The sequence below is a fragment of the Schistocerca serialis genome, chromosome 5 (genome assembly GCF_023864345.2).
Source record: "Schistocerca serialis cubense isolate TAMUIC-IGC-003099 chromosome 5, iqSchSeri2.2, whole genome shotgun sequence".
Taxonomy (NCBI): domain Eukaryota; kingdom Metazoa; phylum Arthropoda; class Insecta; order Orthoptera; family Acrididae; genus Schistocerca; species Schistocerca serialis.
In genome coordinates, this window is record NC_064642.1 from 23,661,129 (window position 1) to 23,686,753 (window position 25,625).

Genomic DNA, 25,625 nt, shown 5'->3' on the forward strand with positions numbered 1-25,625 from the left:
ATATTTGTGTGTGTGTGTGTGTGTGTGTGTGATTGATTATGAAAAGGAAAGTTGTTACACACCATATAGCGGAGATGCTGAGTTGCAAATAGGCACAACAAAAAGACTGTCACAACTAAAGCTTTTGGCCATTAAGGCCTTCGTCAGCAATAGACGACAGAAAGACAGACATGAACACACGCAAACGCAACTCACACACTTGACTGCAGTCTCAGGCAACTGAAACCACACTGCGAGCAGCAGCACCAATGCTTGATGGGTATGGAGGCTGGGTAGGAGTAAGGAGGAAGCTGGGGCAGGGAGGGGGAGGGATAGTATGGTGGGGGTGGCAGACAGTGAAGGTCTGCAGGTTAGATGGAGGGCTGAGGTGGGTGGGGGGGGTGGGGGGGGGGAGATACCGGAAAAGAGAGAAGTAAAAAGACTGGGTGTGATGGTGGCATGACGGCTGTATAGTGCTGGAATGGGAACAGGGAAGGGGCTGGATGAGTGAGGATAGTGACTAACAAAGGTTGAGGAGAGGAGGGTTATGAGAAGGTAGGATGTATTGCAGGCCAAGTTCCCGCCTGTGCAATCCAGAAAAGCTGGTGTTGGTGGGAAGGGTCCACATAGCACAGGCTATGAAGCAGTCATTGGAATAAAAGATCTCATGTTTGGCAGAGTGTTCAGCAACAGGTGGTCCATTTGTTTCTTGGTCACAGGTTGTCAGTGGCAGACAGGTTGTTGGTTGTCATGCCCTCATAGAATGCAGCACAGTGGTTGCAGCTCAGCTTGTAAACCACATGACTGGTTTCACAGGGAGCCCTGCCTGTGATGGGATAGGTGGTGTTAGTGATCGGACTAGAGTAGATGGTGGTGAGTGGATGTATGGGACAGGTGGGGTGGGAAGGATAGAGGGCAGGACATTTCTCATTTCAGGGCACAACAAGAGGTAGTCAGTATCCTGGCGGAGAATGTAATTCAGTTGCTCCAGTCGTGGGTGGTACTCAGTTACATGAGGAATGCACCTCTGTGGCTAGACTGTGGGACTTTGGGAGTTGGTGGGGGAATGGAAAGATAAGGCACGGGAGATACAAGGTTGGAAGGATAATTACAGTCTGTGTAGGCTTCAGTGAGACCCTCAGTATATTTTTTTTAAGAGGGACCGCTCGTCACTGCAGATGCGATGAACACAGGTGGCTAGACTGTATGAAAGGGACTTCTTGGTATGGAACGTGTGGCAGCTGCCGAAGTGGAGGTATTGCTGGTGGTTAGTAGGTTTGATATGGATGGAGGTACTGATGTAGCTAACTTTGAGGTGGAGTTCAACATCTAGGAAGGTGGCTTGTCAGGCTGAGTGGGACCAGGTGAAGCAAATGGGGGAGAAGTTGTAGAGGTTCTGGAGGAATGTGGATAGGGTGTCCTCACTCTTGATACAGATCACAAAAATGTCATCATTGAATCTGAACCAGGTAAGGGTTTTAGGATTCTAGATTTTAGGAAGGATTGCTCTAGATGTTCCATGAATAGGTTGGCATAGGATGGTGCCATGCGGGTGCCCACAACCATACTCCGGATTTGTTTGTAGGTAGTGCCTTCAAAGGAGAAGCAATTGTGGGTGAGGATATAGTTGGTCATGATGGCTAGGAAGGAGGTGTTGGTTTGGAATCCGTTGGGTGTTGAAAAAGATAGTGTTCAATAGCTGTAAGGCCATGTGCATTAGGAACATTAGTGTAAAGGGAGATGGCATTAATAGTGACGAGCAGGGCACCATGTGCTAAAGGGACAGGAACTTCAGAGAGTCGGTGGAGGAAATGGTTGGTATCTTTTATAGAGGGGGGTATCTTCCGGGCAATAGGTTGAAGGTGTTGGTCTACAAGAGCAGAGATTCTCTCAGTGTGGGCACAGACCTGCTCCCACAGAAATATATAATTTTTTTATTATTTATTCTTTACTTTGATCCTTGTGACTTCTTGCTTATTTTAATGAGTTTTCACCTTTCACTATCGTGGACTCCATCAGATTTCATTTTGTTTTCCCATTTTGCATCCATTTCATTCTTTTCGTGAATTGTCATACAAAAATTTTGTGTATTGTGAAATTTTTGGGATGTTAAATTATATGTTATTTATGTAATTTTCTGTGTTTTTTCCACCACCATGGATCATTGCTTCTTCTACCTGTGTCAGTACAGGAAAGATTCCTCATCCCTAGTAAGATCCCAGTCCCACATACTGTTCCTGCATTATTGCTTGGCTCATGGAATCCCCCCAAATGGCCTTACCATCTAATTGTCTTTCTCTGGCTACCACCTCTCCTTCCACAATGACATCCACCTGTTCAGATTTCGCCAGTCCTTAGCCCTCACCAACATAGTTCTGCAAAATCATATCAACCAAGCCCAAACCTCCTTGCAGTACCTTATCTCCACCCGCAAAACTTTCCTGCTATGCAATCCCAAATTTGTGGAACTCATAACACACAATGAAACTCTTGCCCTGCAGGATCTTGAGCAACATGCACAACACCACCTCAAAAAGCTCTCCATCCTGCTCACTTCCTACTCCCACCTTGGAGTACCACTGTCCACCACCTCTACAACAACCTCCAACCCTCCCCCATGTCCCCTCATAGCTGACAAACCCTGTCTCGCGTCTCGCAGACCTGCTCCACTTACCCCATCCTCCAAAATTCCCTCCCACCACCACACATAATCCAGAATCTAAACAGACACATAACATAGTCATGAACCTTTCCTCCAGAAGTCTTAGCCCCACAGAAACATCACTCCTTTCCAAAGGCCTCACCTTTTGCCCTACTCCCAAATTCAGTCACGCAGGACTAGTTAAATATCTTCCTCCCTACAGTGGAAACACTTTTTCGCCACCAACCTGACCAATCAGACTCAACCAAAGACCAATATTGAACCTTGCCTAACTCAGTTCACTCCTCTATCCAACCATGATCTGCCCCCACTGCCTCCAAACCACCACCCCGTTAACTTTCCAGAATTTCTTAACCTCGAACCTTGCCTCATCATCATTCCCCAAATCCCTCACCATGCAAACTAACCTTACATCTGCAGAAAGAACTGCAGTCCACCATCTAAAAACTGATCTCAACCTTATAATCCTACCTGCAGACAAAGGCTCCACCACTGTCATTTTGAACCTCAAGGATTACCTGGCAGAAGGACTCCACCAGCTGTCAGATTCTTCCACCTACAAACCTTGCCATAGTGATCCCATTCCAGAATTGCAGCAGGACCTCCAGTTGCTACTCAAATCCTTTGGCCCATCCCAGAACCTCTCCCCGGAGTCCATCTCTCTACTCATCCATACCACTCCCCACTCTTCTACCTTCTACATGCTTCCTAAAGTCCATAAACCTAACCACCCCAGATGCCCATTGTGGCTAGTTGCTGCACCCCCACTGAGAGTATCTCTGCTCTTGTAGACCGGAACCTACCTTCCCATATAAAAGATACCAACAATTCCGTCCACCGACTGTCCAAAGTTCCTGTCCCTTTACCACAAGTTGCCCTGCTCATCACTATTGATGCCACCTCCCTTTACACTAACATTCCTAATGCCCAAGGTCATACTGCTACTGAACACAATGTTTCCAAACGCCCGACATATTACAAACCAACAACCTCCTTCCTAGTCGTCATGACCAACTATATCCACACTCACAATTACTTCTCCTTTGAAAGCATTACCTACAAACAAATCTGTAGTACGGATATGGGCACCTGCATGGCACCATCCTATGCCAACCTATTCATGGGCCATCTAGAGGAATCCTTCCTAAAAACCCAGATTCCTAAACCCCTCATCTGGTTCAGATTCATTGATGACATCTTTGTGATCTGGATTGAGGGTGAGGACAACCTATCCACATTCCTCCAGAACCTTCACCTGGTCCTACTCAACCTGGCAAGCCACCGTCCTAAATGTTGACCTCCACCTCAAAGATGGCTACATCAGTACCACCATCCATATCAAACCTACTAACCACCAGCAATGCGTCCACTTCAACAGCTACCACCCATTCCATACCAAGAATTCCCTTTCGTACATCCTAGCCACCCATGGTTGTCGCACACCAAGGGCCTCACTGAAGCCTTCACAGACTGTAATTATCCTCCCAACCTTGTACAAAAACAAATCTCCCGTGTCGTATCGTTCCAGTCCCCCACCACCTCCCAAAGTCCCACCATCCAGCCACAGAGGAACATTCCCCCCGTAACTCACTACCACCTAGGAAAGGAGCGACTGAATTACATTCTCAGCCAGGCTTTTGACTACCTCTCGTTGTGCCCTGAAATCAGAAATGTCCTGCCCTCTATCCTTCCCACCCTTCTCACAGTGGTACTTCGCCACCCACCCAACCTACAAAATATCCTCATCCACCTCGACACAACCCCTGCTCCCAACCTCTTGCCTCATGTCTCATAACACTGTTATAGACCTAGATGCTAGACCTGTCCCACACATCCTCCCACAACCACCTATTCTAGTCCAGTCATGAACACCACCTATCCCATCACAGGCAGGGCTACCTGTGAAACCAGTCATGTGGTCTACAAGCTGAGCTGCAACCACTGTGCTGCATTCTATGAGGGCATGACAACCAACAACCTGTCTGCCACTGACAAACTGTGACCAAGAAACAAATGGACCACCCTGTTGCTGAACACTCTGCCAAACATGAGATCTTTTATTTCAATGACTGCTTCACAGCCTGTGCTTATGGATCCTTCCCGCCAACACCAGCTTTTCTGGATTGCACAGGCGGGAACTTTCCCTGCAATACATCCTACCTTCTCATAACCCTCCTGTCCTCAACCTTTGTTAGTCACTATCCTCACTCATCCAGCCCCTTCCCTGTTCCCATTCCAGCACTATACAGCCGTCATTCCACCATCACACCCAGTCTTTTTACTTCTCTCCTTTCTGGTATCTCCCCCCCCCCCCCCCCCACCCACCCACCCACCTCTCCTCAGCCCTCCATCTAACCTGCAGACCTTCACTGTCTGCCACCCCCACCATACTATCCCTCCTCCTCCCTGCCCCAGCTTCCTCCTTACTCCTACCCAGCCTCCATTCCCATCAAGCATTGGTGCTGCTGCTCGCAGTGTGGTTTCAGTAGCCTGAGACTGCAGTCACGTGTGTGAGTTGCATTTGCGTGTGGTGTGTGTGTGTGTGTGTGTGTGTGTGTGTGTGTGTGTGTGTGTGTGGCCTATTGTTGACAAAGGCCTTAATGGTTGAAAGCTTTAGTTGTAACAGTCTTTTTGTAGTGCCTATCTGCGACTCAGCATCTCTGCTGTCTGTTAAATAAAATGGTAATTGGGAAGCTTTTTGACTGGAATATTTGCTTTTGCAAAATCAACAACAGGTCTCTCTCTCTCTCTCTCTCTCTCTGTCTCTCTCTTGTGGTCTTTGCTTGTTTTCTTCTGTTTGCTTTAATTTTAGCTTTCAACAAATGATTGTTTCTTTTGGGAACTAGTAGCATTTTCCCCACACAGGAACAGAATGCCTTTCTGATTTAACGTTTTTATCAAAACTATTTTTCTTATCCCACCCAATTCAATACGCATAAAATCTGCAGAATGTTGATTTCAAGCTTTTGTGCACTTTTATAGCCATATGACGCATACTTGGTGCCACTACAGATAGAATCGACAAGATACTTAGCTTAGATGTCGAACTGAAATTAGAGGAAGACTTTTTTGTTGTTGAAATATGTTGATGGGTTTTGTCTTCCAGTGACTGCACTGCATAGTGTGGACACCAGAAACTGGCAGTCAGCCATGAGTATAAACAAACTAGAATTTTCAGTAGCAGAAGGGAAAAGAGCAGTGCAGAAAAACAAGCCCAACCTCCTCCTCGCAGGGCATCCAGCTTACACCCATGTTCTGCATTTCTGGTCTCTAAGATTGCTGATCCCTTCTGCTGTTGTGAGAGTTGTAACTGAACTCTGGGATGTACCAGGATTAGTCTTTTCAATCATTTTGAAATAAGAATAGAAAACAATGAGCAACACACAACACAAAATATCTGGTTAGTCTATCATGCAGTTGTGTGCAGTGAGAGGTTAGCAGTGTCACAGATGAGGAAGTTCAGGCCCATCATTCACCAATATTTGACACTACCACCCATGCAGTCACCCACCACCTGCCAATTTTTGAACTTTAGCGAGCACAAAAATGTGTGTGTTTCTTTGTTCTGTGACCCTATTTCCCAGGCTGAGCCCTGTATTAAATTATGCTGCGTGTATACAGACCATTCAACCACCCACAATTAGTGCAGCACCAGAGCATTGAGCATACCAATACATCATTGCATTCATGTTGTTTTTATTTTGCAAACATGTTCTTATGCATATTATCTTATTTTTCAGGTAATTACCACTTCTGTTAAATAGCAACAGTATCTTCTCACATGTGAAGAAAGTATTTCTCTGGTTTAGGGTGTTTCTTGAATTTATCTTTCTCTTCCCATCTAGTGTTAAATTTATGAAATCTGTGGAACACACATTTTCAATCTTTTACATATAAGCCTTGATTAGCATACTGTAGAATCCTTTCATGGGCCATGCAACCCATACTTGGCAACATGTAGACCCAACAAGGTGGAAGTAGAACCGAAATAACTCTTTTTCACACTTCATAGGATGATTCTTGGTGTTGTTGCTGTAGTGTGGACACTACAATGTAGCAGGTATCCATGAGCGTAAACAAACGTGAACTTTGTACGTGTGATGCAAGAGGTTCAGTGTGGGGGGGAGAAAGCAACACCTCCCTCTGACAGGACCAAGCGAAGTGGCACTGGACTCGCATTCAAAAGGACGACAATTCAAACCTGTGTCCAGCCGTCCTGTTTTCCCTGATTTCCCTAAATTGCTTCAGGCAGAAGCTGGGATGGTTCCTTTGAAAGGGTACGACTGACTGACTTCCTTCCCTAATCTGCTGGGACTGATGACCTCGCTGTTTGGTTTCCTGCCACGAATCAGCCAACCAACCAAACTCTTGCAGGCCAGCCAGCCTACAGCTGTGTTCTGCATTTCTACAGAAGCAGAACTGACAAATGGATTGCCAATCCCTTCTGTTGTCCTGAGAGCTGTACTCAAATCCTGCTTTGGACCAGGATTAGCCTCTTCACTCATTTCAAAATAAAAAATAATAAAAAATTTGAGCTATGCACAATCCAGAGCAAGTTAACTGCACAAAGCATTTGGTAACAATTACCATGCAATTGCTTGCTGAGGTTGTCAGCATTGTAAATGAAGTTCTTCAGGCCCAATCTCTATGGTATCTTATGCAACCATATCTCAAAACAACCCTCACCTAAAACTGCCACATTATAGTATCTTCAATTTTACACTATACCAACTTTAGCTAGCAGACTAACGTGTTTCTTTGGTCTAAGATGTTAAATACCATGTCTGGAACTTTTGCTGCCGTACACAGAGTTTTATCTAGTGGAGACCATTCAGCCACCCATAGTTTGATGTGGGACTGGAGCGTGACTCTCGAGTGCACTGGTACATCATTGCATTTGTGCATAACTGCACTCTTTGTTTTGCAAACTCATTCATTCGCACATTTACTTTCCAAACTGGGCTTTGCTGTACCAGTAACTGAAAATTGATAACTTTTTGATGTTTATATGCAGAAAATATGATGTATGATGAGATAAAAGAAATTATTCAGATAGTGAAGGGAGACGAAAATTTAATAGTCATGGGTGAATGGAATTCGATGGTAGGAAAAGGGAGAGAAGGATACGTAGTAGGTGAATATGGATTGGGGGGAAGAAATGAAAGAGGAAGCCTCCTGGTAGAATTTTGTGTAGAACATAACTTAATCATAGCTAACACTTGGTTCAATAATCATAAAAGAAGGTTGTATACGTGGAATAAGCCTGGAGATACTGACAGGGTTCAGATAGATTATATAATGGTAAGACAGAGACTCAGGAACCAGGTTTTAAATTGTAACACTTTTCCAGGGGCAGATGTGGACTCTGACCGCAATCTATTGGTTATGAACTGTAGATTAAAACTGAAGAAACTGCAAACAGGTGGGAATTTGAGGAGATGGGACCTGGATAAACTGAAAGAACCAGAGGTTGTAGAGAGCTTCAGGGAAAGCATTAGGGAACAATTGACAAGAATGGGGGAAAGAAATACACTAGAAGAAGAATGGGTAGCTTTGAGAGACGAAATAGTGAAGGTAGCAGAGGATCAAGTAGGTAAAAAGACGAGCGCTAATAGAAATCCTTGGGTAACAGAAGAGATATTGAATTTAATTGATGAAAGGAGAAAACATAAAAATGCAGTAAATGAAGCAGGCAAAAAGCAATACAAACGTTTCAAAAATGAGATCGACAGAAAGTGCAAAATGGCTAAGCAGGGATGGCTAGAGGACAAATGTAAGGATGTAGAGGCATATATCACTAGGGGTAAGATAGATACTGCCTACAGGAAAATTAAAGAGACCTTTGGAGAAAAGAGAACCACTTGCATGAATATCAAGAGCTCAGATGGAAACCCATTTCTAAGCAAAAAAGGAAAAGCAGAAAGGTGGAAGGAGTATATAGAGGGTCTATACAAGGGCATTGTTCTTAAGGACAGTATTATAGAAATGGAAGAGAATGTAGATGAAGATGAAATGGGAGATATGATACTGCTTGAAGAGTTTGACAGAGCACTGAAAGACTTAGTCGAAACAAGGCCCCAGGAGTAGACAACATTCCATTAGAACTACTGACAGCCTTGGGAGAGCCAGTCCTGACAAAACTCTACCATATGGTGAGCAAGATGTATGAGACAGGCGGAATACCCTCAGAATTCAAGAAGAATATAATAGTTCCAATCCCAAAGAAAGCAGGTGTTGGCAGATGTGAAAATTACCAAACTATCAGTTTAATAAGTCACAACTGCAAAATACTAACATAAATTCTTTACAGACGAATGGAAAACCTAGTAGAAGCCAACCTCGGGGAAGATCAGTTTGGATTCCGTAGAAACACTGGAACACGTGAGGCAATACTGACCTTACGACTTATCTTAGAAGAAAGATTAAGGAAAGGCAAACCTACGTTTCTAGCATTTGTAGACTTAGAGAAAGCTTTTGACAATGTAAACTGGAATACTCTCTTTCAAATTCTGCAGGTGGCAGGGATAAAATACAGGGAGCGAAAGGCTATTTACAATTTGTACAGAAACCAGATGGCAGTTATAAGAGTCGAGGGACATGAAAGGGAAGCAGTGGTTGCGAAAGGAGTGAGACAGGGTTGTAGCCTCTCCCCGATGTTGTTCAATCTGTATATTGAGCAAGCAGTAAAGGAAACAAAACGAAAATTCGGAGTAGGTGTTAAAACCCATGGAGAAGAAATAAAAACTTTGAGGTTCGCCGATGACATTCTAATTCTGTCAGAGACAGCAAAGGACCTGGAAGAGCAGCTGAACGGAATGGACAGTGTCTTGAAAGGAGGATATAAGATGAACATCAACAAAAGCAAAACAAGAATAATGGAATGTAGTCAAATTAAATCAGGTGATGCTGTGGGAATTAGATTATGAAATGAGACGCTTATAGTAGTAAAAGAGTTTTGCTATTTGCGGAGGAAAATAACTGATGATGGTTGAAGTAGAGAGGATATAAAATGTAAACTGGCAATGGCAAGGAAACCGTTTCTGAAGAAGAGAAATTTGTTAACATCTTGTAATGATTTAAGTGTCAGGAAGTCGTTTCTGAAAGTATTTGTATGGAGTGTAGCCATGTATGGAAGTGAAACATGGACAATAAATAGTTTAGACAAGAAGAGAATAGAAGCTTTTGAAATGTGGTGCTACAGAATAATGCTGAAGATTAGATGGGTAGATCACTTAACTAATGAGGAGGTATTGAATAGAATTGGAGAGAAGAGAAATTTGTGGCACAACTTGACTAGAAGAAGGGACCAGTTTGGTAGGACATGTTCTGAGGCGTCAAGGGGTCACAAATTGAGCATTGGAGGGCAGTGTGGAGGGCAAAATTCACAGAGGGTGATCAAGAGATGAATACACTAAACAGATTCAGAAGGATGTAGGTTGCAATAGGTACTGGGAGATGAAGAAGCTTGCACGGAATAGTGTAGCATGGAGAGCTGCATCAAACAAGTCTCTGGACCGAAGACCGCAACAAAAACAACATGCAGAAAATAAGCTGTCTTAAACTATATCTAATAAAATACTTTATCTGGATGAATTTTACTGTGAAATAGCATTTATTATGAAAATTTCCATTCTGGAGCAGAATTCACATCTTATTCACATTTATTGCAAATGTGAGGTTGTCAGGTTCCTAGTAGTCAATGACCTTTAGACATAAAGCAAGGATTATTTTTCTCCCAATCTCTGTCTTCTTCTACAGCTTTTACCCAGTACAGTTGCCCCTAGTACCATGGAATTTATTCCATGATGTCTTAAACACACATTGTGTCACCGTATTCCCTCTTCTTGCCAGTGTTTCCATATTTTCCTCTCTTCACTGACTCTGTGGAGAAGCTCCTCATTCCTTTTCTAGTCAGTTCACCTAGTTTTCAGTATCATTCTGTAGTACCAATCTGAAGTGCTTCAGTTGTCTTCTTTTCCAGTTTTCCCACAGTTGAGGAATTGGTGCACAGACATATTCAAGAGAATCTTCAGAACGTGCATTTACATTTGGTGATTAATCCTCCTGTCAGCAGCTTCAGAAATGATGATCTACTTTGTAAATAGGTCCATATTCTTATGTTAGACAGTTTTCAGGTTTTCAAGTAAACCAAGCAATAATTCCAAAAACACAGTAGCTTATTAATGTAATGTGGAAAGCAGCATTTCGTGTCAGAGTATTTCCTTTTCTGCCAAATGTGTTATTTTATATATTGCTGCACTAAGCACAAATAACTTACAGCATATTGATGATAGTTAATTGTAATACTGCTTGCAAAGGTACTCTTCTCTGTTAATGTTTACCTCACTTGTTCCACATCTGTGAAGATTCTTTTTCATGATGGGATTGAATAGCAACTTTGTGTGCACAGTAAATGATTTTATTTAAATTAAAATGAAAATCATTGATGTTGTTGTTGTTTTTGTTGTTGTCTTCAGTCATGAGACTGGTTTGATGCAGCTCTTCATGCTACTCTATCCTGTGCAAGCTTCATCATCTCCCAGTACTTACTGCAACCTACATCCTTCTGAATCTGCTTAGTGTATTCATCTCTTGGTCTCCCTCTACGATTTTTACCCTCCATGCTGCCCTCCAATGCTAAATTTGTGATCGCTTGATGCCTCAGAACATGTCCTACCAAACCGGTTCCTTCTTCTTGTCAAGTTGTGCCACTCCTCTTCTCCCCAATTCTATTCAATACCTCCTCATTAGTTATGTGATCTACCCATCGAATCTTCAGCAGTCTTCTGTAGCACCACATTTCGAAAACTTCTATTCTCTTCTTGTCCAAACTATTTATCGTCCATGTTTCACTTCCATACATGGCTACACTCCATACAAATACTTTCAGAAACGACTTCCTGACGCTTAAATCTATACTCGATGTTAACAAATTTCTCTTCTTCAGAAACGCTTTCCTTGCCATTGCCAGTCAACATTTTATATCCTCTCTACTTCGACCATCATCAGTTATTTTGTTCCCAAATAGCAAAAATCCTTTACTACTTTAAGTGTCTCATTTCCTAATCTAATTCCCTCAGCATCACCCGACTTAATTCGACTACATTCCATTATCCTCATTTTGCTTTTGTTGATGTTCATCTTATATCCTCCCTTCAAGACACTGTCCATTCCGTTCAACTGCTCTTCCAAGTCCTATGCTGTCTCTGACAGAATTACAATGTCATCGGCGAACCTCAACGTTTTTATTTCTTCTCCATGGACTTTATTACCTACTCCGAATTTTTCTTTGCTGCTTGTTCAATATACAGATTGAATAACATCAGGGAGAGGCTACAACCCTGTCTCACTCTCTTCCCAACCGCTGCTTCCCTTTCCTGCCCCTCGACTCTTATAACTGCCATCTGGTTTCTGTACAAATTGTAAATAGTCTTTCGCTCCCTGTATTTTACCCCTGCCACCTTTAGAATTTGAAAGAGAGTATTCCAGTCAACATTGTCAAAAGCTTTCTCTAAGTCTACAAATGCTAGAAAAGTAGGTTTGCCTTTCCTTAATCTATTTTCTAAGATAAGTCGTAGGGTCAGTATTGCCTCACGTGTTCCAATATTTCTACAGAATCCAAACTGATCTTCGCCGAGGTCGGCTTCTACCAGTTTTTTCATTCGTCTGTAAAGAATTTGTGTTAGTATTTTGCAGCTGTGACTTATTATACTGATAGTTTGGTAATTTTCACGTCTGTTAACACCTGCTTTCTTTGGGATTGGAAATTTTATATTCTTCTTGAAATCTGAGGGTATTTCACCTGTCTCATACATCTTGCTCACCAGATGGTAGAGTTTTGTCAGGACTGGCTCTCCCAAGGCCGTCAGTAGTTCCAATGGAATGTTGCCTACTCCAGGGGCCTTGTTTCGACTCAGGTCTTTCAGTGCTCTGTCAAACTCTTCACGCAGTATCATATCTCCCATTTCGTCTTCATCTACATCCTCTTCCATTTCCAATAATATTGTTCTCAAGTACATCGCTCTTGTATAGACCCTCTATATACTCCTTCACCTTTCTGCTTTCCCTTCTTTGCTTAGAACTGGGTTTCCATCTGAGCTCTTGATATTCATACAAGTGGCTCTCTTTTCTCCAAAGGTCTCTTTAATTTTCCTGTAGGCAGTATCAATCTTACCCCTAGTGAGATCAGCCTCTACATCCTTACATTTGTCCTCTAGCCATCCCTGCTTAGCCATTTTGCACTGTCTGTCGATCTCATTTTTGAGACATTTGTATTCCTTTTTACCTGCTTCATTTACTGCATTTTTATATTTTCTCTCTTCATCAATTAAATTCAGTATTGTTACCCAAGGATTTCTACTAGCCCTCGTCTTTTTTACTTACTTGATCCTCTGCTGCCTTCACTACTTCATCCCTCAGAGCTACCCATTCTTCTTCTACTGTACTTCTTTCCCCCATTGCTGTCAATTATTCCCTTATGCTCTCCCTGAAACTCTGTACAACCTCTGGTTTAGTCAGTTTATCGAGGTCCCATCTCCTTAAATTCCCACCTTTTTGCAGTTTCTTCAGTTTTAATCTACAGTTCATAACCAATAGATTGTGGTCAGAGTCCACATCTGCCCCTGAAAATGTCTTACAATTTAAAATCTGGTTCCTAGATCTCTGTTTTACCATTATATAATCTATCTGATACCTTCTAGTATCTCCAGGATTCTTCCATGTATACAACCTTCTTTTATGATTCTTGAACAAAGTGTTAGCTATGATTAAGTTATGCTCTGTGCAAAATTCTACCAGGTGGCTTCCTCTTTCATTTCTCTCCCCCAATCCATATTCACCCACTATGTTTCCTTCTCTCCCTTTTCCTACTCTCAAATTCCATTCACCCATGACTATTAAATTTTCGTCTCCCTTCACTAACTGAATAATTTCTTTTATCTCATCATACATTTCATCAATTTCTTCATCACCTCCAGAGCTAGTTGGCATATAAAGTTGTACTACTGTAGTAGGCGTGGGCTTCGTGTCTATCTTGGCCACAATAATGTGTTCACTATGCTGTTGGTAGTAGCTTACCTGCACTCCTATTTTTTTTTATTCGTTATTAAACCTACTCCTGCATTACCCCTATTTGATTTTGTATTTATAACCCTGTATTCACCTGACCAAAAGTCTTGTTCCTCCTGTCACCGAACTTCACTAATTCCCACTCTATCTAACTTCAACCTATCCATTTCCCTTTTTAAATTTTCTAACCTACCTGCCCTATTAAGGGATCTGACATTCCACACTCCGATCTGTAGAACGCCAGTTTTCTTTCTGCTGATCATCGATGTAATGAATTAATTTATGAAAGAAAGTGTGCATGTATACTTAATATTTTTTGTTTCCTTACCAGAGATACATTTTTTGTGTGGGGTGCAAAGTGTGTGACACATAAATAATTACTAAAACAGCTGGTATCTTTCATCAGTTTCAGTGAGGAATGAGTATACAGTTTTTTACCTTCACTGATTCCATTGTGCCCATAGATTCTTCTTCATTACTTTGCAGTGTTGATACACAAATTGTGATTGTCTATCAATAAAAGAAGCACGAGGAGAGATTAAGATACACTTTTAAAGTATTAAAATCCATAAACATAAATAAAATTATTCCCATAACTATAAGGAAGTATTGTAGAATAGAATATGTTAAAAATTACTTTGTGCTGCCGCTTGGTGAGTAGATTTGTATTTATCCATATTGTATTAGATGTAAGTGAGGTGGAACAAACTGAAGAAGTATGCATAGATACATAAGAGGCCACAAAGATCAATAGTGCACCCCCAAAAATTGAGCCTTACTTGTGAAAGTGTGCAAATAGAACGTGGGCGTTTGTAGACAGAAGCAGGTCACACAATGTGCTTAGTACATTTGAGTTCTTAACAGTGTGATGAGGGGCACAGCTGAACTAGCATGTGTGAGCTCAATGACCTTACAACACCAAACTACAATACGTAGCAGGTGTATGCTCAGTGACTTTATAACATCAAACTGCAATACATGCAGAGCCAACATAGCCTACTGTGTGTCCTGGAAATAAACACTTGTGCTAGTTAAGAAGAAACAATAGATACATCTTTCATCACTACAAGCTAGTTAGGTGGAAAGTGATCATTGAGCTGTGCTTACACTAACAAGCAGAAGTAATCACATTTCATGACACATAGATATTGTTTGCCATAAAATGTGCCATCGAAGATAACATCTGTTGAAATAGGCTACTGCTACCATTGAATTTCCCACAGCTACACCTGAGCATGATGGACTGTGGATGTGTGACTCCACCCGAAAATGATGTACCAAATGAAGACACACTAACCTACCACACTGTCTTGAACAATATGTCCTTCATGGTCAAAATCTTGGAAATCTGAAGGCGAAAAAGATTCCTTCAGTGAAGTGTCATCAATGCAGCAGAAAGAAACCAATCCCCAGGGCCTGTTAACAATCTAAGCTAGAGGCACGGATAGAGAAATTGCAGGTAGAGGATGCCAGACTACACCACAAAATAGCTGCTTGTGATTGCTCAGAGTTAAATTCAGGATTGAAACTGTAGAATCAGTAAATGCAAAGTTCAGAAAGTATCAACAACAAACAACATTATCATGTAACGTCATTGCTGCAACAGACTCGGTGAACAAAAACATATTCTCAGTTGCAGCCAAGATCTAACAGTGAAAGACTACACACTTTGCAACTTCATCTTTAAAATATACAAGTAAATAATATACTAAACACATGAGAGAAACACTCACTAAAAGAATCAAATCCAGATAAATGTCATCTTGGGATCAGATAAGGTATAAGAGCTGCAAGTGTTGTCAAAACAGAAACAAGTAACCAGAAAATCTGCAAGAAGTTTATGGATAAAGCCTCAGAAATACTGGGTACCAAATGTGAAGCTCGTAAGAAGAAAAGATACCTCTTAGCAGTATATGAGGTACCTACCAGCATCAAAGATGAATTTCTGTAAGAGATATTTGGGGTGAACTTCAGTGGAAAAATTATTGAGCCGTAAGCCACATCTGACGTCAGTACATGATCAGAAACTAAACTGATTACCAATGTTTTGTTTCACTACATAAGAGAAGTGACCCCATAAGTGCAAAATGTGCTATTCGCAAAGAGTTGTATGCATGTAAGATTCCAAGCCCTCAGATCCAGAATTTTTCTAGCAGTTTCTAAATGCTACTGTTGCTGCGATCTAGAGCACACTTAAGCATTCTGCCCCAAACGTAAACCATTGTGCGCAATACCTGGACCAAAAACACATGAATGTAAAGCCTGCAATTAAAAAATAAATAAATACAGGGCTACTGCAAATGATTGAAGCGATTTCATAAATTCACTGTAGCTCCATTCATTGGCATATGGTCACGACACACTACAGATACGTAGAAAAACTCATAAAGTTTTGTTCGGCTGAAGCCGCACTTCAGGTTTCTGCCGCCAAAGCGCTCGAGAGCGCAGTGAGACAAAATGGCGACAGGAGCCGAGAAAGCGTATGTCGTGCTTGAAATGCACTCACATCACTCAGTCATAACAGTGCAACGACACTTCAGGACGAAGTTCAACAAAGATCCACCAACTGCTAACTCCATTCGGCGATGGTATGCGCAGTTTAAAGCTTCTGGATGCCTCTGTAAGGGGAAATCAACGGGTCGGCCTGCAGTGAGCGAAGAAACGGTTGAACGCGTGAGGGCAAGTTTCACGCGTAGCCCGCGGAAGTCGATGAATAAAGCAAGCATGGAGCTAAACGTACCACAGCCGACGGTTTGGAAAATCTTATGGAAAAGGCTAAAGCAGAAGCCTTACCGTTTACATTTGCTACAAGCCCTGACACCCGATGACAAAGTCAAACGCTATGATCAGCAATTCATGTCATGGCCTCCACGCTCTCACGACTTAACCCCATGCGATTTCTTTCTGTGGGGTTATGTGAAAGATTCAGTGTTTAAACCTCCTCTACCAAGAAACGTGCCAGAACTGCGAGCTCGCATCAACGATGCTTTCAAACTCATTGATGGGGACATGCTGCCCCGAGTGTGGGAGGAACTTGATTATCGGCTTGATGTCTGTCGAATCACTAAAGGGGCACATATCGAACATTTGTGAATGCCTAAAATAACTTTTTAAGTTTTTGTATGTGTGTGCAAAGCATTGTGAAAATATCTCAAATAATAAAGTTATTGTAGAGCTGCGAAATCGCTTCAATCATTTGTAATAACCCTGTAGATACTATGCTGTGTAACCAAAACAGCAGAAAGTGTGACAAATGCGTAAGTTCAGGCAAATATTGGACTGAGTGATAACATTCAGTGGCTATCATTAACTTCGAAAATTTTCTTGTGACAGCAATCACATAAGCATTGCAAAGTGGAGGTGTCACTTCTTATCAGCCAGTGGCCATAATCAGACTGTGTAAACGCATGTGCTGCAAGTGATGACGTATGGTTTCCATTTTTATTTACAATATAGGAGACTTACACTGATCAGTTGGAACATTATGACCACCTACTTAACAGCAGCTGTTATGTCCACCTTTGGCATGGATAACAGTGGTGATGTGTCATAGCATGGAAGCAATGAGGCCTTGGTAGATTGCTGGAGGTGTTGGTACCACATCTGCACACACAAGTCACCCAAGTCCCGTAAATTCCGGGGAGGTGAGGCCAATGAGCTCTTAATGCCACATTCAATCACATCCCAGATATGTTCGATCGGGTGCAGATCTGACAGGTTGGGGGGGCGATCACATCGATTGGAACTCACTGCTGTGTTCCTCAGACCACTCCATCACGCTCCTGGCCTTGTGATGTGGCGCATTAACTTGTTGAAAAATGCCACTGCCCCCTGAAAATATGATCGTCATGAAGGGGTGTATGTAGTCTGCAACCAGTGTACAATACTTGTTGGCCATCGTGGTACCTTGCATGAGCTCTACCGAACCCATGGATACCCATGTGAATTTTCCCAGAGCGTAATGGAGCCACCGCCAGATTGTCTCCATCCCGCAGCACGAGTGTCAAGGGGATGTTCTCCTGGAAGACAGATTTGCTCTCTCCCGTCAACATATGAAGAATGTATCTGGATTCACGAGATCATGAAACTCTCCGCCACTGCACCAACGTCCAGTGCCGATAGTCACATGCCAATTTCAGTTCTAGTTGTCAATGTCGTGGTGTTAACATGGATACATGCATGGGTCATCAGCTGCAGAGGCATCAGAAAGTGAACAATGTAGAAAACTAATAGGGAGAGAAGGAAAGAAGAGTTATTGTGAAGAAATGCTGAGGCTGAAGAAATTAATGTAAATTAAGTCCAAATGGGTAGCGAGAACCAAGGATGTGTTGTAGTGCCAGTTCCCACATACAGAGCTGTGAGAAACTGGCGTCTGGGGCAAGAATCCAGGTGGCACATATGGTGAAATGGGCACTGAGGTCATGACTGTTATGTTATAGAGCATGCTCTGCAACAAGAAATTGTGTGTTGCCAGTATACACATACCCTTTGCCTATGGCCATTGATTCTCACTGATAACTTCTTGGTAGTCATGGCAATGTAAAAGGCTGAACATTGTTTACGTAACAACTGGTAAACAACATGTTGTTTCACTGTTTGCTCTCCCTTTCATAGTATACATTTTGCTTGTTACTGGGCTGATATAGGTGTGGTAGGAGGATGCACAGGCCAAGCCTTACAGCAGGGAGAACAATTTTCGTTGTTGTTTATTTTAGAAGTGCAATGTTTTTTGTTCTGTCAGTCAAATCGTAGGCAGTAAGATAATAAGTGAGCACCAGGATAAGCTAAAGACCTCACAAACTGGGTGAGTAAAACTCTGATGAAATAGAAATGGACTCCTACCTAAGATTAACATAGTTATAAGATATGAAGATGCAATGGCAGCATTAGGTACAGTTAACAATAAGTGGATAGCAATGATTAACAGAAAGTGGACAATAATCAATATATGACAGCTGTGCTGTAGCCATGTGGTTGCAATTTATGTTAACTGGCAAGCAGAAAAATGTGCTGGTGAGAAATTGTTATAGCCTTTTTAAAAAAAAAAAAAAAAAAAAAAAAAAAAAAAAAAAAAAAAAAAAAAAAAAAAAAAAAGTTACTACAGTGCTTAAGAAACTGGACTAGCATTCAGGAGAATCAGGGCTGAATCCTCGTCCTGCAATCCGGAGTTACTTTGTCCAGTGTTTCCCTAAACTGATGACACAAATGGCTTGGTGTTTCCTGTGAATTGAACGCAGTCCTTTTTCTTACACTGCCTTGATAATTAATGTTGTTCTATATCTTTAATGATGTAGTCATAAATCAGACATTAAACCGTAGTCTTCATTACTTTTATTAACACTTTGGAGACAAGCCACATAGAAGAATATCGGGCCTTGGAAACTGGCCATTTATGCTGTTATTTAAAGCTTTACTGGCACATATGTAATTGGTGTATATTTAACAGTAATACATACTAAAAAAGGACCAAGCTTCAAGATTTATTTTTCATATTATTTTAGTTCTTTGATAAGATTACAAATTTTAAAATAATGATAACAGAAAGTATTATTGTCCTCCCAAGAAAAATGAGTGAGGTGAGTTATTGAGCAATTTCTTCCTCTTGAGCTTCGAAAATTTCTTACTTTCTCAACAAACACGGCATATTTGTAGAATTACAGCAAACTTTGAAACCTAATGATCATGTGCACTTTTTGGATTACATCAGTGCAATCATACTGGCTCAGATGTTTGGAACAACAGCTGTTATGTTTGCTAATGTTTTGTACGTAGCCTTGTTATGTTGTGAATTTCCATGTGTTTGGCTGAAAAGAATCTTTAGCTCTTTCACTGAGAACTTATATTGTATGATGATTTATGAATAATTCATGCATTTCAGGAAGTGATGAAGTATCGCCATCGCGAAGAACTGGACAGAGGAGCCGATTTAGCATTAGCTGTGTTTCATCTTGACATTGAACAGTGTACTCAGGCTCTGCTGCTGCAGGTCTTGCCCAAATACCTAAACAATCAGCTACTGTAAGTATGTCAGACATTTTTTCATAGGGATTTGCCATAGTTAAAAATGTAGAGTGTTTTAGCAATGTCTTTTGCTAACTGAATGATCCTTAGCAGTTATTTTAAAAAATGAAAAAAAAAAAACCTTTGAAAAAATGTAGAAAACTATTTTGGTTCAAGAAGTGACCAAAAACGCAGTAACCATTACATCCATCATTATGGCAATGCGGTATGAATTAACTGCTCACAAAATTGATGTATATGTATGTTTAAGTTATGTCTGGTTACAAATAAAAGTAAGATTTCTCAGCATGCAGGCCACCAACTTCATTTTGTACTTGCAGGTAGTCAGTGAAGCTTCTTTTGCTTCAGCTACTGAAATGAGAGAACACTCTACATTCCCTGCTGTTTATCAGCAGTGTTTTTGACTGTTATAGTAACCCAATTCACTCTGATCCACTCATTTTTGTATTGCTCAAAAATTTCTTCAATTTTGAGTTGTCATGTCTTTGCTATCCTGCTTTTATAGTAAATAATATTGATGTCAGGCTATTTGGTGTTTACCTCATAGCTGATTCTCTTCTCCTACTTTGCTGTTAGTCCATTACTGCAGATCATTTTCTGGAACTTAAATAAACTCGCAGTCATCTCATTTGATAAATAAGCCTTTGTATTTTCTTAAAATTAACATACAGTACAACTCACGTGGCAATACCATACTGCTCGCAGTTCATACTGCAATTGTAAAAAACTTACATTATTGTACTACTATACTATTTATTTATCAAATCCCCCCCACCACTCACACACACACACACACACACACACACACACACAGCCCAACAAAAAATAGCTGTGCTGTAACATCAGAGAGAATGTCTCGTAGATCTTGGCCCTCAACTCTGTAGATCTGTGGTCAGGCTACACACCGCATTATGCCGTATGCTTCTCAATTTCAAAGAGAAAACCACATGCATTTAGTTCATGAGAATGACCTCATCATTCCAAATGCTCACTGATTCAACCACCATTTCCTATATGTAGAATGAGTTTTTACTAAGTATAATATAACTATCTGCCATTAGATAGATGGTCTGTGTGTAATGATTGCATGATCAAAGTCAGTTCCATTAAAGCACCTCACATTTCTTACAATTAATTAACACCTTGTGTAAATGAGTGGGAAGAAGAACATGTAGTCAACAGGAAATAATAAAAGGAAATTCAGATGAACGTTGACAGGGTGTGATCAAGTAGTGCTGTGAGATAATGACAGGTCAACAGTAAACTAACTTGAGATTGTATGAGAATGAGTGGTTCTATTCCATTAGCTTCAGTTAATCATTACTTGTTTCACTCTTATTCACATGTGAGGCTGTTAACTCACATAACTTGTACCAAAGTTGAATGCTTACTTCATACATTTTGTTTTGAAAATCTCCTATTGCTTATGCAGGAGTGATGAGCTAGTTGAGCCTCAGTCTTCAGCATTGGCAAAACTCTGTGCATACTGTGTGTATGCTGCGTTGGAAGCACAGAACAGTGCCATGCAGGGAACTGGTGGACACAATTCAAGGAAACGCAGTCGCACTCGGCGCGAGGCAGAAGGAGAGGTATGACAATCAGTTTGAAAATCAATATATTATCTTTAGGCATAATTGTTTACATGTTTACATAGAAAGGAAACCAGTTGCCATGTTTCTGTTTATGTCCTCCAGAAAGGTTTGTTAAAATGAGGTTCACTGAAGTATTGCAAACTGCAAAACATGAATACTGTTATGTGTAAGTTTCTCAGTCATGTTATAGTATTAAAGGAAAATAGACTGTAGGTTGGATGGGAATGAGCAAGATGCTGTACACAAATCAAAAGAAGGCAGAAAGAAGTCTCACTCGTGTGTCATGCCAACTTCTTTTATTTTCTTCAAAGTATTTTTGTCAAGTTTGCTATGAATCATTTCTAAACTGTAGTGGAATCAAATTCCCTGTCACAGTCTTCTTCAACATAACCAACAATAGCTTAATGCAGCACTTCCTGGAACATCATTTGGTTTCAAAGAACGCCACATGCAGTACCATGTGCACTATGTTATGCTTAAAATTTTTACTGTGCATTATCTTTTTCCAGGAAGATTACTTAAAGGCTTTTTGTGGCTGGTTATTTTCTTGATAGCCAACAGTAATCTCATTTCTGATTATTTTCTACATCAGACTTTCCACATTCAATATCAGTTTAACATAATTGGTATATGAATTAAGATATCTTTTCTAAATATTTTAATTCTTTATTTCCTAACTTGCTAATCAATTTATTGGATAAAATTCAAATTTAATCATAAGAGAATAGATTGTCAAAACATCCAAAATCCATAATTGTTTTTATAACACAAAAAGGTTTATTTTGAAGATAATCATGAGTCATGCTTACCTTTTAAGTATTGAAGTAAACTACTTACAACAATTATAAATATTGAGTGGATAACCCTCAATTCTTGGCATACAATCAGTTATTTATGTCACACATAAAATGTTCAGTGAATTTAAAAGTAAAATCTGTCTACCAGTTTGACAGAAAATCGTAAGAAGTTTTCGTTTTTCTTTAAGTCAAATGGATCAAAGCAGTCTATTCAGTCACTGAGTGACTATATAGAACCTGAAACATCGGATGCTCGGAAAAAGACTGAAATACTAAATTCTGTTTTCTTATTTGCTTCACTAAGGAAGATCTACAATGGTTACTTTTTTTGATCAATCCAGAAACATCAAAATATAAAATATTACATGTAGTTTGCATCATGGAGAGGTGTACTGTCAAAATTCTGGGAGTGTATGTTCCTAGACAAGTCACCCAGTATATTGCCTTCTCCTTCATACATCTCATGAAAAGATGTTAAAGTAAAATTAGAAAGATTCGTGCTCACCCGCCACCACACCAACAGTCATTCTTTCAGCACACCATTTTTGAATGGAATAAGAGTGGAGTGACATAATAAGAGTGTAGGAAGTAACCACCACACACCAAAAGGTGGTTTAAGTATAGATACAGATGTTATGGTGGACAGAGGTGGGAAGATATTAGGGAAGGAAGATTTTATTTCAGGGCTTGATTAATTCATAACCTCGGTGGAGAATGACGCATTAAGTATTCAAGGCGTGGGGGGGCACTGTGTGACAAGAAAAGTTGCTTTTGAGGTTTTTGCAAGTGCATGCCATACTAAACAGCTGTACTACTGCTGTTATGCTTTAGCAAATGTAGGAAAATCCAGGATGCAATAATGACTTAATATGAAAATGATCGTTACTACTCACTGTATGCAGAGATGACGTGTCGTGGATAGGCACAACAAAAAAGATTTGGCCAAGAAGTCCTTCATTTGAATTACACACACACACACACACACACGCGCACACACACACACACACACACAGATGCATGACTCACATACACGTGACCACAGCCACTGCTGCGCTGAGGACTGACTACAAGCTGCAGTGCTTGATGGGCAGAAGCAGTCTGGGTGGTGTTGCTAAGGAGGAGACTGGGGGAGGGATGGGAGGGATAGCAGGGTAATGGTGGGGGACAGTAAAATGCTGCTTGTGAGGGCATACAGGGACAAGGTGAGGAGAGGATAGGGCAGCTAGATGCAGTCAGGAGGAGGTTAGTTGGAGAATGGGGAAAGGTTGGGCAGCCATGGAAAAGGAGAGAAGTAAAATGTCCATTAGTGTGCTGATGGAACAGAGGGATGTGTAGTGTTAGAATGGGAACAGGGAAGGGGAGAGGTGGGTAAAGGACGACGACTAATGAAGGTTGATGCCAGGAGCATTATGGGGATGTAGGAGAGTTCCCGCCTGCACAATTCAGAAAAGTTGATATTGGTGGTAAGGATGTAAGTGGCACAGGCTGTGAAGTGGTCATTGAAATGAAGAACATCATGTCGGGCAGCATGCTCAGCAACTGGGTGGTCCAGCTGTTTCTTGGCCAGTTTGTCGGTGGCCATTCATGCGGACAGACGGCTTGCTGGTTGTCGTGCTCACATAGAATGCAGCACAGTGATTGGTTTCACAGGTAGTGGGATAGATGATGCTTCTTATCAAACTGAAGTAGGTGGTGAAGAGACAGGTCTCTTCAAGCCATGAGGCAAGGGGTTGGGTGCAGGGGGAGGATATTGTGTAGCTTCAGTGGGTTGTGGAGTACCACAGGGGGGAGGGGGAGGGGACATTCCTTATTTTAGGGCATGGCGAATAGTAGTCGAAACCCTGGTGGAGAATGTGATTCAGTTGCTTCAGTCCTGGGTGGTACTGAGTCATGAGGAGGGACTTTGAGAGGTGGTGGGTAGCTAGAGAGATGAGGCATGGGAGATCTGTTTTTGTAGAAGGTTGGGAGGATAATCACGGTCTGTAGAAGCATTAGTGAGACCCTTGGTATACTTCAAGAGAGATTGCTTGTCACTACAGATGCGACGGCCACATGTGGTAAGGCTGTGTGGAAGGGACATCTTCGTAGGGAATAGGTGGCAGCTGTCGAAGTGAAGGTATTGTTTGTACTTGGTAGGTTTGATATGGATGAAGGTACTGATGTAGACATCTTTGAGGTAGAGATCAACATTGAGGATGATGGCTTGTTGGGTTGAGGAGCTCCAGGTGTAGCGATTGTGGAAGAAAGAATTGAAATTCTGGAGGTAGGGCCATTAGGGGTTCCATGAGCCAAGCAACAACCAGGAACAGTATGTGGGACTGTGTTCTAGCTAGAGATAAGGAACTGTTCTGTATTCACGCAGATGGAAGGAGTAAGGATCCATGGTGGATGATAAAAACATGTAAATACATAAACAGCCTCTCCAGTCTCTCCTGAAATGCTGAGGCACATCCAAGACTTGACCTCGGAGTTCATCTTTCTCCTCATCCCTACCACTACCCACACTCCTACCTTCTGAAACCCATAAGCTCAACCATCCATTGTGTCCATTTACTATGCCCCCACTGAATCTCTGCGCTCATACACCAACAACCTCAGCCTATTATCTGCAACATACCCTCCTATATAAAAGATACCAACTATATCCTCCACCGACTCTCCACAGTTCCTGTCCTTTTACCATATGGTGCCCTGCCCGTCACTATTGATGCCACCTCCCTGTGCACTAACAATCCTAATGCCCATGGTCTTTCTGCTAATGAACACTGCCTTTCACAATGCCCGACAGATTCTAAACTACCTCCCTCCTTCCTGATCGCCATGACCAATAATATCCTTACCCACAATTGCTTCTCCTTTGAAGGTATTACCTACGAACGAATATGAGGTACGGCTTTGGGCACCCACATGGCACCATCCTATGCCACCAATTCATGGGCCATCTAGTGGAATCCTTTCTAACCATCCAGAATCGCAAACCCCCAACTGAATCACATTCTCTGCCAGGGTTTCGACTGCCTCTCGTTGTGTCATGAAAAGAGGAATGTCCTACCTACTATCCTTCCCACCATTCCCATAGTTGTATTCCGCCACCCAGTAAACCTGCACAATATCTGCATCCATCCTTTCACAACCCTTGCTCCCAACTCCTTGCCTCATGGCTCATATTCATGTAATAGATGTAGCTGCAAGGCCTGTGTCATACATCCTCCTACCACCATCTATTCCAGTTCGGTCACAATTATCACCTGTACCATCAAAGGTAGGGCTACCTGTGAAACCAATTATTTGATCTACAAGCTAAGCTGCAACCACTGTGCTGCTTTCTATGTGGGTGCGACAACCGACAAACTGTTTGTCCGCATAAATGGCCACCGACAAACTCTGACCTAGAAACAGCTGAACCACCCAGTTGCTGTGCATGCTGCCCAATGCAACATTCTTCATTTCAACAACTGCTTCGCAGCCTATGCCATCTGGATCCTTACCGCCAACTCCAGCTTTTCT

The 25,625-nt window shown here is 41.6% G+C and overlaps 1 protein-coding gene across 1 annotated transcript in view; it reads left to right on the forward strand.

Annotated features, from left to right (window-relative positions):
* LOC126480818 (mediator of RNA polymerase II transcription subunit 24) overlaps positions 1-25,625 on the forward strand; it is a 147,693-nt gene that overhangs the window by 115,724 nt on the left and 6,344 nt on the right. The window contains exons 16-17 of the mRNA XM_050104154.1: positions 19,587-19,726; positions 21,162-21,318. Of these exons, the coding sequence (XP_049960111.1) occupies positions 19,587-19,726; positions 21,162-21,318 (297 nt within the window). The remainder of the gene's footprint in view (positions 1-19,586; positions 19,727-21,161; positions 21,319-25,625) is intronic.